This window comes from Paramisgurnus dabryanus, chromosome 6, assembly GCF_030506205.2.
Source record: "Paramisgurnus dabryanus chromosome 6, PD_genome_1.1, whole genome shotgun sequence".
Taxonomy (NCBI): domain Eukaryota; kingdom Metazoa; phylum Chordata; class Actinopteri; order Cypriniformes; family Cobitidae; genus Paramisgurnus; species Paramisgurnus dabryanus.
In genome coordinates this window covers 9753761-9768745 of record NC_133342.1, presented here as the reverse complement: position 1 = coordinate 9768745, position 14985 = coordinate 9753761, and the positions used below count along the sequence as shown (strand labels likewise).

Here is a 14985-nt window from a genome sequence, read left to right as displayed (position 1 = left end):
CCCTGACGACCACTAATGGAAAAGTGCGCATGCGCACAGAACGCAGCCTTTCTAACAGACTCTCTGATTCAATTATAAACTTTGGTTTAGCATAAAACCTATATAGCATGCATGAAAAGGTCTATATTTTTAACATTACTCTATACCCTTTAAATACAAAGTTTTACAAATAATCTGTAAACACATCTTTCAAAAATCTCTATTTAACCCAATCTCTTTCAAGACAAAGGGTAAGTAGATGTGCAGTCAAACTATTTTAAGAGTGAACTCAGAGTTTCAGCGCAAGTCTGACACCTAGTGGACATTTAGTGAACGACAAATAAACCATTTTGCTTTCGGTTCTCAAACACAGCAGCAGTCATTTGAAGTTGATAGGAAACGGAAACTTTAGTCTTTCTGAACCGTTATACACGTGACTGTATTTGTGCAGTCAGTAAAATGGCGGAGGCAACTCTTTCAGTGTCTCAGGATCAATTGATCTGTTCAATCTGTCTGGATTTACTGAAGGATCCAGTGACCATTCCCTGTGGACACAGTTACTGTATGAGCTGTATTACAAACTGCTGGGATCAGAAGAGAGACTACAGCTGTCCTCAGTGCAGAAAGACCTTCAATACAAGACCTGATATAGGGAAGAATGTGATGCTTGCTGAGATGGTGGAGAAACTGAAGAAGACAAAACTTCAGACTGATCCATCTGCTTTCAGTTCTGCTGGACCTGAAGATGTGAAGTGTGACGTCTGTACAGAGAGAAAAAAAAAAGCTATCAAGTCCTGTCTGGTGTGTCTGAACTCTTACTGTCAAACTCACTTTGAAAGACATGAAGAACTTCAATCAGGTAGACGACACAAAGTGATTGATGTGACAGGAAGACTTCAGGAGATGATCTGCTCTCAACATGACAAACTCATCGAGGTTTACTGTCGCACTGATCAGAGATGTATTTGTTATCTGTGTGCGATGGATAAACATAAAAATCACAACACTGTATCAGCTGCAGCAGAGAGAACTGAGAAACAGGTATGAACAAATGAACAAATATATGAAATATAAATATAAAGCATGACAAGGTGACATAGAATGATTGAACTGGTTATTTATTCTTGTTCTGTGATGTGACATGTAGACAAATTTTTTTTTGTTTGGGTCTGTAATGCTTTAGAAGCTTCCTAAAAACCTCTCTCAGATAGCTCTATTAGGGTGGGGGATTTTTAACAAGTGGTTTTGCACCTATTTGGCTCCCCCTACTGGCTTCACTTGCAATCTCATTATTGATTGGCTGACTTTGCTGCCACTCAAAAAATGTAGCCAAGTGGAGGGGCAGTTAGATGCCTGTGATGTCATAAGCATCAGTTTTTCAGATTGTGCCGTTTTTTGGCTGACATTTCTAAAAGAGGAATTTCTATGAGACTGAGATGTTTAGCATGTCTAGAACTTTTTGTATGTTTGTGAATGCGGGTAGACTACCATTATTCAACAAAGACAAGGTAAAAATGGTTTTTCATTCTCTGTCCCCTATAAGTGAAGTGGCTGCTTAGGGTCACATGGGGGGGCTCAGCTTTACTGTAAAACAGAAAGTAGTTTAGAAGATTACTCACTCAAACCTAACGTGACCAGTTGAGTTATCTTTTATGAATCTGTTGAACAGAGACTACTGGAGGACAAGCAGAGAAAACTCCATCAGACAATCCAGGAGAAAGAGAAGAAGCTTCAGGATCTAAGAGAGGCTGTGAAAATTCACACGGTGAGTTTTGATCAATAGAGAAACATAAATACTGGAAGAAGTGTTTAAGTGCTATAATTGGGTCCCAAGTACATCATTACAAAATGTGAAAAGGAACACAACCCAGTAACTTAGTTTTGGTAAACCATTCTTTGCAGGAACATGAAAAAAAAAAACCCTGCAAGCAAGTCTACGATGGCCCTTTAGGGGCATAGCCTTAGGGTCCCCAGCAGGTTTTGATCATTAGCAAAATGTTGGCCACTTAGTGCTGGCCCTGCATGGGCAGCTCTCACTTATTCCCCAGGAAGTCCTCACACAAAAAATCCCCAGAGTTAAATGAACACTGCTGCGTGTATATATTGTCCCAATCTTACAAAAGTGTTAAAAAGTAACACTGAAGCAGAATTAAAAGCTGTGTTATCCTCTCTTTTACCATCTCTGTTTAATACCCAAAATTGCATTTTACATCTTACTTGTAGAGTTATTTTCAAAACTTAGGTTTAGATATTGGCTGTTTTGTTTAAACTCATCATTATGGTGATCAGAGTTTGTTTTAGATAAACTTGACTCTTATGCTGGATTTACACCAAATGCAGTAAAGACGGCAAAAACGCTATTTGCACGTAGTTAGACGCTTGAACATTTAGAGTTTACTCGCCTCATTCGCGCATGAAAGCCACGCGTTAAATTCTAATCATTCGAGACATTCACATGGATATGCACGTCATGGGAGAGGCTTCTGCGATTCTGCTCACTTCCTGGTATCACGTCACTACCAGAGCAAGCTCCATTGCGATTTTTTGCCAAAGTTCAGATTTTCCAACTTGCGCATTTCCTGCGACAACGCTCAATTCGCTTCAACGCGTCATTCGCGCCGCGAGACCTCCAGACATGCGTTAACACGTCTTTACATTGACTTAACATTGAAATCACTCGCGCTTGACGCCTACCGTGGCTGATGTGAACGCCCTGCTGACTTGCAGAGGTGTGCTAGAGCATAGTTCATTGGGCCAGAGAGATGTCCATTGCACAACTACTTTTCTTCTTTATAAAACCTTCTGATGTGCACAGCAGGGTTAGGTGAATGTCCGAGCTGCACACGCGACAGATCAGCTAAGCAATATGATGCATATGAGAGAGCAGTGTGTCATCTTGCACCAAACGACTCATAATGTAAAAACACAGACTTAACATTAAGATTGGTTCCCATGTTGAGAGACTGCAATAATTCCTGCTTTGTTCAAAACAATCACATTTAATGACGAAAGAGTGCCCACGCTCATATCGCTCAAACTACAGTATGAGTGCGTGCTTCTGGGAGAGTAGTGAGTGGGAACATGTCTGAATGTTTAAGACATTTTTGTTATGGCAAAGAAAAGACAATAGTGCAACTCTTTGGTGATGGTTAATACATGTCAAATACCATCATGTAGAAAACTGATTTATTAACAACGGGGATTTTGCTGTGTAAGTGGGCCCATAAAGGGCCATCATAGGCTTGCTTGCAGGAATAGGTAATTAAAATTGACATCCGCTTGTGATGTCAGTAGAGAATAATACCTTAATCTGCAATATCCAACCACAGCACTGCCATTTAGTGCTGAGATCAACTCATTTGCATTTAAAATACACATCCAAAAACGGCAAATTTTTTCTGACACCTAAAAAGTGGCAATTTTAACATGCTATAATAAATTATCTATATGAGATTTTGAGCCCAAACATATATATATATCACATATGTACTCTGCGGACACCAAAGATTTATTTGACATCTTAAAAAAAGTATTGTGAAATGTCCCCTTTGATGTTTCTCTCTGTGTGTGTTAACAGATCTCTGCACAGACAGCAATGGACGACAGTGAGAGGATTTTTACTGAACTGATCCGATCCATTGAGAGAAGACGATCTGAGGTGATACAACTGGTCAGAGATCAGGAAAAGACTGCAGTGAGTGAAGCTGAAGAACTCTTGAAGAAACTGAAGCAGGAGATTGATGATCTGAGGAGGAGAAATGATGAGATGGAGAAACTTTCACAAACAAAAGATCACATCAGTTTCCTTCAGGTAACTCAACACTGTACACTACAACATACATTACAAGAAATACATCTTGACTTTAATCAGATAGGATTGAGTTTTATTCATGTCTAAATCAACACAAATCTGATTGTTGTGTATTGTAGGTTTCATGTTTTTGTCATTGTGTTGTGTTCATGTAGAGTTTTCAGTCTCTCTCTTCATCTCCTGGATCTTCAGACAACATCACTGTCACTTCTCTTCCATCTTTTGATGATGTGATGAAATCTGTAATTAAACTGAAAGAAAAGATGGAGGATTTCTATAAAGAAGAGATTAAAACAATATCTGACAAAGGTACAGTAAAGAAACATCTGTCTCAGACATGAGCTGTACAGTAGCATATCATATAACAGAAAAACCTACAAAACAGATTAAAATAAGTTTGGTTCTACATGAAAATCAACTAATGATGTCACTTTATTTCCTTAGTTTCATTCATTGAAATTATTCCCAATGAACCCAAGACCAGAGCAGAGTTTATAAAATGTAAGACACATTTTCTCAATTTCATATATTTATACCATGGGGCTGTTGAATGTTTTATTCTGGTTGAGAAATTAATCAAAAATGAATGTGCTTTTTGGAGTGGGAAGCAGTGTCTGGCTAACTTCCTGGTTGGCCTACAAAAATGCATCATCCATGTGCAATGTCCTTATAGACAATGGCACACTTGATCACAATACATGGGTAGGATCCCAGCTAACAGATAAATGTTGCTGTAGAAAATAGGGCTGCACGATTAATCGAAAAAGAATCACGATCTCGATTCATACATGAATGCGATCTTCATTTTAAATGACGGCGATTCACTTGCATATACAGTATTTCCCTGTATTCAGATTCTGCGTTTACGTGTTCACGTATTTAGATTACAATCCAAGAATATCAGTCAAACTTGCTAACACACACTCATACAGGGTAAAACCAAACCCTATTCATTCACCAATCAGACCCGATCGTTTCTTTTCTCTCTCTCATCTTATTTGCGGCGTTCCGCTGTCACTCGCGTGACGTATAACAAGGCGGCAGACCTAAACACAGTCGTTTACTTGGTGGATTTGGAGCGGCTATTTTCACCAAAAAGAGAGGATTAACGAGCGTCATTGTGGAAAATCCTGGTGGCGACGGAGAAACTGAAGATGCAACAACAATGGTTCCGAAAGAAGGCAAGGAAATTATTTACCTCAGGACCTACCTAAATCGGAAGGCTGGAACCTCCGGAGGTCGCATATGCAGGCTGTATACGTCATCAAGCCTGGTTCATTTGAGTTAACGGAGCATTACATTCGCAAGTCATAAACATACTTCAACATTTTATTATTAACTAAAAATATTAGTCATCTTTATAACGTTAATTGTTAATATTCTGAAATTATGATGCGCAGTTTAGAAATGCGACCTTCATAGAGGCTGCAGCCTTCAGATTGAGAACTGGCCTCTGTGTCACCGCCACAAGTTCTCCATTAGAAAGGGTTTTTAGCATGAGGGGAACATTGTTACATGTCTGCGTTTCTCTCTGATGCCTCAAAATGTTGATCGTTTAGTCTTTTTTAAAGGTTTAACGTTAGTGTTTTTGTCATGATTTGCACTCGGACGAGAGAAGAAACAGGAAAATGGATCCATTTGCAGTTGAATTTAATGAACAAAACTCAGGTCTGTTACAAAAACAAACACGACATCACACGGGGCAAACCACGACATATACACAATGAACCGTGACAAACAAGTGAACAGAAAGTGAATATATACATAGCAATGACCAATGGTGAGACAGGAACAATAATTAACTAATGCAAGACACATGTGAACAATAAAGGTTGTAATCAATGAGTCCAGGGCAACAGATGACGGAGGTGGAATCACAAACAATACAAAACAGCAGGGCATAGGACAATACAAGAACCAAATAAAGAAACAATAAACAAAACAAGAAACCCACAGACAAAACCCCAACAGTTTTTAAAGTTTAAGGTTTGCCAGTTTGATAGTACAAAAAGCACAGGTGCATTTTAACAGCTAACGTTAACAAATTTTAAATTACTCTAAATTTTAAGGGGTCTAAAATAAGAAAGAGACTTTTAAGACACGTTATTATAACTTAAAGTCCTGTAGCACGTTTTTTTTTTTTTAGTTAAGTGCATAATACATTTTTTTTGTTAAAAAAAAGAGAATCTGGTGAGAGAATGGGGATCTCAATTCCCATGGAAAAAAATCGTGATTCACATTTTAGCTTGAATCGTGCAGCCCTAGTAGAAAACTCAATTCACATGTTTAGATGTTTTGTTTCATTTTAAGTCATCGTTATGGTGATCAGTGTTTATTTTAGTTGGACACTGGACCCTTGACATTTTGATCACTAGTTTTTCCCTGCTTCAATTAACTCTGTGTGTTTCAAACATGTTTTTTATAGTAATGTAGTGCAATTAGTAATAGTAATGTAGTGCAATTTTATAGTTATGAGTTGCAATTCTGTGGTGGTTGGTACATAATGGTAAAGATCATCATCCAATTAATTGATTTACTCATCAAAAGTTTCTTTTCTGTCAATAATGTATATGAGATCCAGCACTTTCACTGCAGTTTGTCATTAAGGATTTTTAGAAGCTATCTGCAAAAAATAACCGCAATGTACTTGGGACACACAAAACATCAATAATCGGAGTATAAATCTTAATAATGGTGCCAAAATACTATATATAGTTATTTATCCACGCTGCAGTGCGTAGGGGCCGTTCGCATGTAATACAAGTGTCATACATTATAGTGGTTTAATTCAGCTCGGTTCCAGACAGGCTAACTATTGCGGCAAGAGTAAATTACCCATATGAGGTATGTGAGTGCTTCGTTCTAGACAAAATAACTACTGCGGGAAAAGTACATTTACTGGACATTCTATGTGAATGCTTTGTTAAAGAAGAATGTCTTAAGTTTAGATTTAAATTGCTGGACTGTGTCTGATACTCAATCATTATTTGGTAAATCATTCCAGAGCTTTGGGGCCAAGTAGGAAAAGGATCTACCACCTTTAGACACTTTTGATATTCTAGGGATAATTAAGTAACCAGAATTTTGTGATCGCAGCATGAAGTTTTTAATTTATTTGTCACCTTTGTTAAAGGGGTCAAATTATGAGAGCTTAAAAGTAGCACTGGGGACCCAATTCTAGCACTTTTCTAAGCATGGAAAAAGTCAGATTTTCATGCTATGACCTCTTTAAGATTCATACTCTGATTCTTAATGTTTATGTGACTAAATAACCCAGTGGTTCATTCTTTTTTATGTGCATCCCTAAGATTGACACATTTTACTGTTGGCTACTGTAGCATCATATTATTGATGAAAAACTGCTTTTGATGAGTGAGTAAAAGTAAATTAATATCTCAAAACACCAAGAACCCTATTTTAATGATCAAAGCACATTGTTTAAAGCGCACAGTCTAAACGGGTGTGTCCGAATCCACTTTTGCTAATTTAACGATGGAAAAATGGTTTGTGTGTCAAGCGCACAGTCTGAAAGGGTTGTTCCTATTCTTGTAATGAGTAATGGGTATGTTCTAGCCTGGTAATACCATCCTCTGCTATTTGGCTTCGCTTCATAGACAGAGTCTGGCTGGGCATAATTGACAATCGTTTTCCTTCTCGTGGGAGGAGCTTGTCTGAAGTTTAAAATCATTGGTCTAAACATAAGCCAATCACATAACGTTTGGACATGATGTGCGTTATGCGCCGGCTCAGCCGCATCGTATCTCTGCTGTAAAACACACGTATGATGTGAAAACAAACCCATCGAGCGAAATACCGGAGTTAACATGGCTATGAACGACTTTTGCAGATTATGTAAAGTAAATCCGGCCAGAGCTAGTTGAACACTATCCTTACGGTGTCTTTCCACTCACATCTAAGTGGAGGAATGCCCCTCTCTCCGCTCAAACTCTTCCACCAGACAGCCATAACCACATGTAAATTAAATCTTCCTGTCTTATTTTCTGGTTAATCAGGAATGTCACCAAAGAATGTTTGCCCACACGTCCTCCAATGAACAATGAAATTCCCTTCCATGATTTCACACAGTTTCTCGCTGACGATCGGTTATAGTTGATAAATTAAACTTTTCCCAAAACCTGTCGGGAGTAGGGCAACAACATAATCTCCATTCAAAATGTTTAACAAACACTCTTCTTGTTTGGGCTTAAGTTGGCAAGTGCCGGTTCTCCACAACAGAGCAAATAGCTTTCTGTGCCTACATGTCCACTACAAACTACAACCGTACATTCGGCGCTTAGCGTCTACGTCACGGCTCTCAGCCCGCCCTCTGTTCGTTGATTTGACGGCCGTCTCGATGCTGGTTTGAATGGGAGGTATCTCAGACTGAGTACAGTAGCGTATTGAATATTAGCGGAAGTACGAAGTCTGACGTAGTCAAGGTAGGTATGTTCTGGGCATAGCGTGCAATAAACCAATGAGAGTCTCAGCTCTCATCCCCTTTAAAAGCCAGTTGCGCTGGCGCCATGCCGATTCCCTATTTAGATGGTGGAATCTGTAAACTGAAAAACTAAGCGGAGGAAGAAGACCACCAGTTGATTGATGTTAAAAAATTTGTTGTTTCATTTGTATTAAAATAAAAAAGTCTCAAAGATGAATTTACAAAAATGCCAGACAAGTGTGGAGACGTTATCCACCCCTGGTCTAAAGCAAAGCCAAGCAAAATATGCAGTACTGTCATCTTGTCTACTTTAATTCATATTCAGCCCATCACTATTTTGCTCTTGTCAGAGTCATTCAGCTCTTTTCACTTGACCACTTTTTCCTGCTCCAAACATATGAAACTAAAGAACTGACTGTTGACTTGCTGTTTATTACACTAATAATATAATCAATGTTATTCACTTCATCTCTCAGTGCTTTAAATGATCAGCGTATGGATACTGTATATTACACTTATCTGACCTTTACACTCAAATTAACAAATAAATGATCGTAGAAACTTGATTATATGCAATATTATTATATGTGATCCTGTGAAATCCAAGTCTCAAAATCAAATTCTGAGATAATGAGCATCAACGTTTAATTTCAGACTTATTTCTCCATGATTTCAGTCACTGACATGACCTTACTCAATATTTACCATATCAAGATTATATTTTAAAATAATCTTGTTTACAAAATCACCAAAAAAGAATTTAGCTGGGTTTTCACAGACAATGTTACAAACTAATGTAAATTAAAATATTATGTATTTATCTTTTTCAGATTTTAGCCTGCTCTCTCTGGATCCAGACACATCAAGTAGATTTATTTGTCTGTCTGAAGAGAACAGAGTGGCTACTCACACTTCCACAGATCAGAAGTATCCTAAACATCCAAGAAGATTTGATGTTTATTATCAGGTGTTGTGTAGAGAGAGTTTGTGTGGACGCTGTTACTGGGAGATTGAGTGGAGTGGTGATGATGGTGTGTTTATATCAGTGTCCTATGAGAGCATCAGCCGGAAGAGAATAGGTATTCAACATTTATTTGGATGTAATGATCAGTCGTGGAGTTTAGTCTGCTCTCGCTCTGAATGTTCATTCTGGCACAATAAGAATAACACACATCTCCCAGTAGTGTCCAGTTCTTGTAGAATAGGAGTTTATGTGGATCAAAGTGCAGGAATTTTGTCTTTTTACAGGGTCTCATCCACAATGACCCTCATCCACAGAATCCACACCAAATTCACTCAACCTCTCTATCCTGGGTTTGGGTTACGTCAGAGGACAACAGTGAAACTATGTCAACAATGGAATTGAATTGATACCTGCTTAGAACCAGTGCTGGTTCTTGCCAGCTATAGAAAAGTTGGCTGGCAGATATCCTGGGTGGGCAATTTTATATATACACAGCAAAAAAATCAACACCTTTTTTATTGCTCCACACTTATGGCCAGAGTTTCTATGACTCACAAAAGTGTAAAGGGGTCATATTATGAGTCTTTGATGTCCCCAGAGTGCAAATGTGAACTTTTAGCTCAAAATACCCCAAATATAATTTATCATAGCATGTAAAATTCCACTCACTAGTGTTAAATGTACACTGCTGGTACAGACCTGGTGATACGCATATATACACCAGTAGTGTACATTTAACACTAGTGATTTTGCTCTCTAGGTGCGGGCAAAAATGTGCAGTTTTTGTGTGTGTGATTTATGCAAATGAGCTAATGAAATGCAAACACTGATCGCAATGATGATGACTTTTAATAAAACAGCCAAGAAACTCTACAAGATGTAAAATTTATTTTAGGTTTCAAACAGATATGGTGATAGAGAGGAGAAAGTTACAGATTGCATTACAGAGGCATTACAATTTTGTAAAGGGGTCATATTATGAGATTTTTTTTATGTAAAATAAGTCTTTGGTGTCCCCAGAGTACATATGTGAAGTTTTCGCTCAAAATACCCTACAGATGTTAAAATTGACACTTTGTAGGCCTGAGCAAAAATGTGCCATTTCCGGGTGTGTCCTTTAAAATGCAGATGAGCTGATGAAATGCAAACACTGATCACAATGATGGTGGTTTGTTAAAATTGAATTGTGCTGTCAATCTCTCTCTCTCTCTCTCTCTCTCTCTCCCCCCTCTCGCTTCCCCGTATCTTCCTCTTCCTCTCCACCTACCTCCATCAAATTGCAGTCCCGTGGTTGGATAGTGCAGATAAAGGGGCACTATTATTGCAGTTGGTCTTGCTACCTACCTCAGAAAACAGGCAAAATTTGAGCTATCTAATTTTTCACATGCTTGCAAAGAATTGCTTACCCAAACAAGGTTACTGGGATGTTTTTTTATTATAGCACATAAACCTGGAAAAAGTCCGATTTTTTAAATGGCCCCTTTAAGAAAATAACTACCTGTAAGATGTAAATGCAGTTTTAGTTTTCAAACAGAGATGGTGAAGTTACAGATTTTAATTCTGCTTCAGTGTTACTTTTTAAGATTCTGTAAGATTGGGATAATATATACACCTAGCAGTGTTCATTTATCTACAGGGATTTTGCTGTGTAGTTGTTGAGTTTCTGGTATTTTTCTCTCTTCTTGTTTATCTTTTTTTAAGTGATTCTGTTTATTAACAGCAGGTGTTTATTATTAAAGGTCAATAATCACTAGATTCATCTCTTCATTATCTCATTACCTTCATCACTTCTTCAACCCAACCACACCCATACTTGGCTTTGGTTTAGTCCACATTGGCTTCAGTTTTTACATAAGGTTCATGTGGGCAAATTCTGATGGGGCCAACATGCAACACGACTACTAACCCACTTAGGGCCCACATGGTGCCTACGTTGGCCCCACCAAGAAATGTTTGCTGGGGAGTGGAAACAACATTTTATCTCTGAAGACGATGCTCTCATCCACTATAACAGCAAACCAAATACCCAAATCATGCAAAAATATTACAAATCCTCACAAGCTCATTAGGACAACAGACATGCAAAATTTGATAGGAAAATCTAAAATGCAAATCTCAGCAGACGGGAATGGCAGTCAGGCATTTTCAGATTTTTTTTAAAAGGTTAAATAAGCAAAACAACAAAGACATCGGGGTTGCTCACTAACATCTCAGCTTCTAGAGACAAAACAATATATTTACATAATGCTTAAAACATTAAAACTTAGTAAATGACTGCTAGCTTTTATTTAATCTTAAAACTTTAATGGAGAAGTTGTGGCCTAATGGTTAGAGAGTCAAACTTCTAATCTTAAAGTTGAAAGTTTGATGTTCACGTTTAAAAAGAATGTGATAGCTGTCCACTGCTCTATGTGTGTGTGTTCACTGCTTGATAGGCTAAATACAATGGTCACATAGATGAACATTGACAATAACGTCACTTTCATTTCATTGCTGAGCTCACTCTATCTTTGTCCAATGTTACATTTGCTTACATTACTGACTTTCAAATTAGAATTTTGCATAATGAGCATGTCTTAGGACGGTGTTGACTGACCAGACCTTCACAGAAGAGATGAAGTTTGTCGTGTTTGCTCTTTTTCTGTCAGCTCACTGTGAGCTGACTGTTGCTCTGCAAAGAAACCACTTTTTTATAAACGAAGCCAAGACATGGAGCGATGCTCAGAAATATTGTAGAGAGAATTATGACGACCTGTCCAGCGTAGACAGTCAGGAGGAATATACAAAGATAAACACCATACTGAACCTGTACTCGTGGATTGGTCTGAAGAAAACTATAAACACATGGCAAGCGAGTGATGGAAGTGATAACATTTTTTATATGTGGGCACATGGTCAACCGAGCAATTCAGGCAATGACAATGGCAACGACAATGGCAACAGCAACCTTTGTGCTGCAGTTCTAAATGGTGAGTTGTATGACTTTCACTGTTCTTTATCGTACCCTTTCTTCTGCTACAAGTGGGAGCCTGAACTGATCCTGGTGCGAGAGAAGATGAGTTGGGAGGATGCGTTTGAACACTGCAGGACTCATTACACTGATCTGGCCAGTCTGCCTACATATTCACATCTCATCCAAGTCAACCAAAGCATCTCAAGCCCTGAAACCCCCAGCGTGTGGACAGGTCTGAGGTTTCTGGCAGGTTCATGGTTCTGGTTAACTGGAGAGGATTTGGGAAACCTGGTTGAGCTGCCAGCATGTCCTGTCAATTACTCTTACTGTGGATCTCTACACCTGGAAACTCAGCGATGGGAGAACAGAGGCTGTTTGGAGAAACTCAACTTTGTGTGCTTTGAGAGGAAGGTATATATTGTCCTACTGTATCCTGCGCAATGTTTACTACTGTTGCTTTTACAATGATTACATAATATGCTCAACCTCCCATAATCTATTTCCCATAACATCTTTTTTGTTTGTTTGTTTGTTTCATAGGCTTTAAGATCAACAGAGAAAACATTTACAAACAAGGAAATTATTATAAATTAATTTATGTCTAGATAGCTATTGTAGTTTTCAACTTTAAATATGATAAATAAGCAGGACATAATGTCTACAATTTACACAGAAGTAGTGCTTGTGCATAAATGATTTAAATATGTATTTAATGTACATTTCTCTATATCACTTTAACACAAATTATAATAAAAATAATAGGGGAAGATCTCGCGGTAATGGAGTTACACTGCCGCTAGATTTTTTAGTGTCACTCAGCAATTAATAAACCAAAATTTAAGAACAATATGTCAGTTTGTATGTGCCTTAAATAGTAGCACAAAAATGGCCTGGTGAAATTAAATCTTAATATAATTTAAAAAAAAGATAGTGCTATGTAACGGAGTTACAGAAAATTACCATCATTTTCTTACCATAAAAGTCAAAATCATCAAACATGCTGTTCTCAAAACATAAAAAAACCTCATATAGAAGTGTTTCTACACTTGTTTCCTATAATATGACCAAAAATGTTGCGAATGTGACCAATTGTGTTGTACTTCTAAGTTCTAAGACATATATGTTTCATGGTAATGGAGTTACATGGTAACGGAGTTACAAATGGTCCTATTGTTAAAACAAGATTTAATTCTATAAATTGTCATAAAAATATATGAAATAATACAAGTATTATCTATTCATTGGTAATAGTGTGTTTTGAAATGTTTTTGTCAGGAAATATTATTATTATTATTATTACTAATAATAATATTGACAGAAAAAACACAAATTAATTTCCATTCTTTTTATTAGTGCATTTTATTATGAATTAGTAAACGAGATGTGCACTTGTACACATTTTGTGACTTGCCTGTAACTATGGTAACGGAGTTACACATTTTAGCCTGAGAAAAGCTCACATATTTGGATTAAATATTTCAAATGAAATATACTAAATGAAGTGTCCTAACATGGTGCTTTCTTTTGGAAATTAGTTTTAGTTTTGGGCTTAATGCCATTAAGGAAGGGGAAAAAGAACAGCACATTTTAAGTTTCCTTAAACCCCTTTAGATATATGTTTTCTCATTTCTACATCAAAACCATATCAAGGGAAATATGTACAACATAAAACAAGATTAGAATAAGAAAAAAGTTGATAATATCTTTCACAATTACTTTCAGATTAATGAGCCGTTCAGGATCACAAATCCATGATGCCTGACACTCCACTTGTCATTTTCTTCAGAATACTGTAACCATTTATCTACGGCACATAGAAACAAACTTAAACCTGTTTTGTAAATATTTGTAATCATATCAGATGTGTTTTATATAGCCTAGATGTTTAAATGTGACATAGAATGATTGAACGGGTTATTTATCCTTGTTCTGTGATGTGACATGTAGACAAAAATGTTTTTGATTGGGTCTGTAATGCCTTAGAAGCTTCCTAAAAACCTCTCTCAGATAGCTCTATTAGGGTGGGGGATTTTAAACAAGTGGTTTTGCACCTATTTGGCTCCCCCTACTGGCTTCACTTGCATTCTTATTACTGATTGGCTGACTTTGCTGCCACTCAAAAAATGTAGCCAATTATTTTAAAGTGGAGGGCAGTGAGATGCCTGTGATGTCATAAGCATCAGTTTTTCAGATTGGGCCGTTTTCTGGCTGACATTTCTAAAAGAGGAATTTCTATGAGACTGAGATGTTTAGCATGTTTAGCACTTTTGTATGTTTGTGAATGCGGGTAGACTACCATTATTCAACAAAGACAAGGTAAAAATGGTTTTTCATTCTCTGTCCCCTTTAAAGTTTTATTTTTTACCCTAGATGTTAACATGTGCGTGATCTTCCCCAATAACTTTTGTTTAATGACCATTAACACACCTGATGATCTATTCACATGGCAGAAACACAAACAGCATGTTTAGGAATATTCATGTCAGTGAAGATTTAGAGTTTTTATATAAAAATGTTCCGGCTTTCATCTATTAATTCATCTTCAAGGGAAAGAGGATGAAAGGAAAAGATCAGCACCAATCCTCCTGTAAATCTGTGAAGACATCTGACAAACAATCTTCTGTATGTTATCTGAATTCACATAATATTAGTTCATTATCTTAACACATCTATCTGTTTTGAATATAATTGCATTATACTTAAGTGAAAGCACTGAAAATGAATTGTAAACAAACAAATGCATAAGGTTAAATTTTATTTCTGTAACTGATTTATTGTTTTTCCTTGTATGTGACTCAATAAAGAAATCTTCACCCTTTGACTCTCTGATTCAATTATAA

General features: G+C 37.2%; 1 protein-coding gene across 1 annotated transcript; it reads left to right on the top strand.

Moving 5' to 3' along the window:
• Positions 1-262: 262 nt before the first annotated feature.
• On the top strand, positions 263-10627 carry LOC135744096 (tripartite motif-containing protein 16-like). Its single transcript, XM_065262067.2, has 6 exons — positions 263-1020; positions 1649-1744; positions 3557-3790; positions 3946-4099; positions 4235-4291; positions 9059-10627. The coding sequence occupies exons 1-6, from the start codon at positions 439-441 to the stop codon at positions 9592-9594; spliced, it is 1659 nt and encodes a 552-aa protein (XP_065118139.1). The 5' UTR covers positions 263-438; the 3' UTR covers positions 9595-10627.
• The last annotated feature ends 4358 nt before the right edge of the window (positions 10628-14985 follow it).

Coding starts and splice junctions, on each gene's coding strand:
- LOC135744096 (XM_065262067.2), top strand. CDS start 439: ATGGCGGAGGCAACTCTTTCAGTGTCTCAGGATCAATTGATCTGTTCA. Junction 1,021..1,648: donor CAGAGAGAACTGAGAAACAG/GTATGAACAAAT, acceptor TCTGTTGAACAG/AGACTACTGGAGGACAAGCA. Junction 1,745..3,556: donor AGGCTGTGAAAATTCACACG/GTGAGTTTTGAT, acceptor GTGTGTTAACAG/ATCTCTGCACAGACAGCAAT.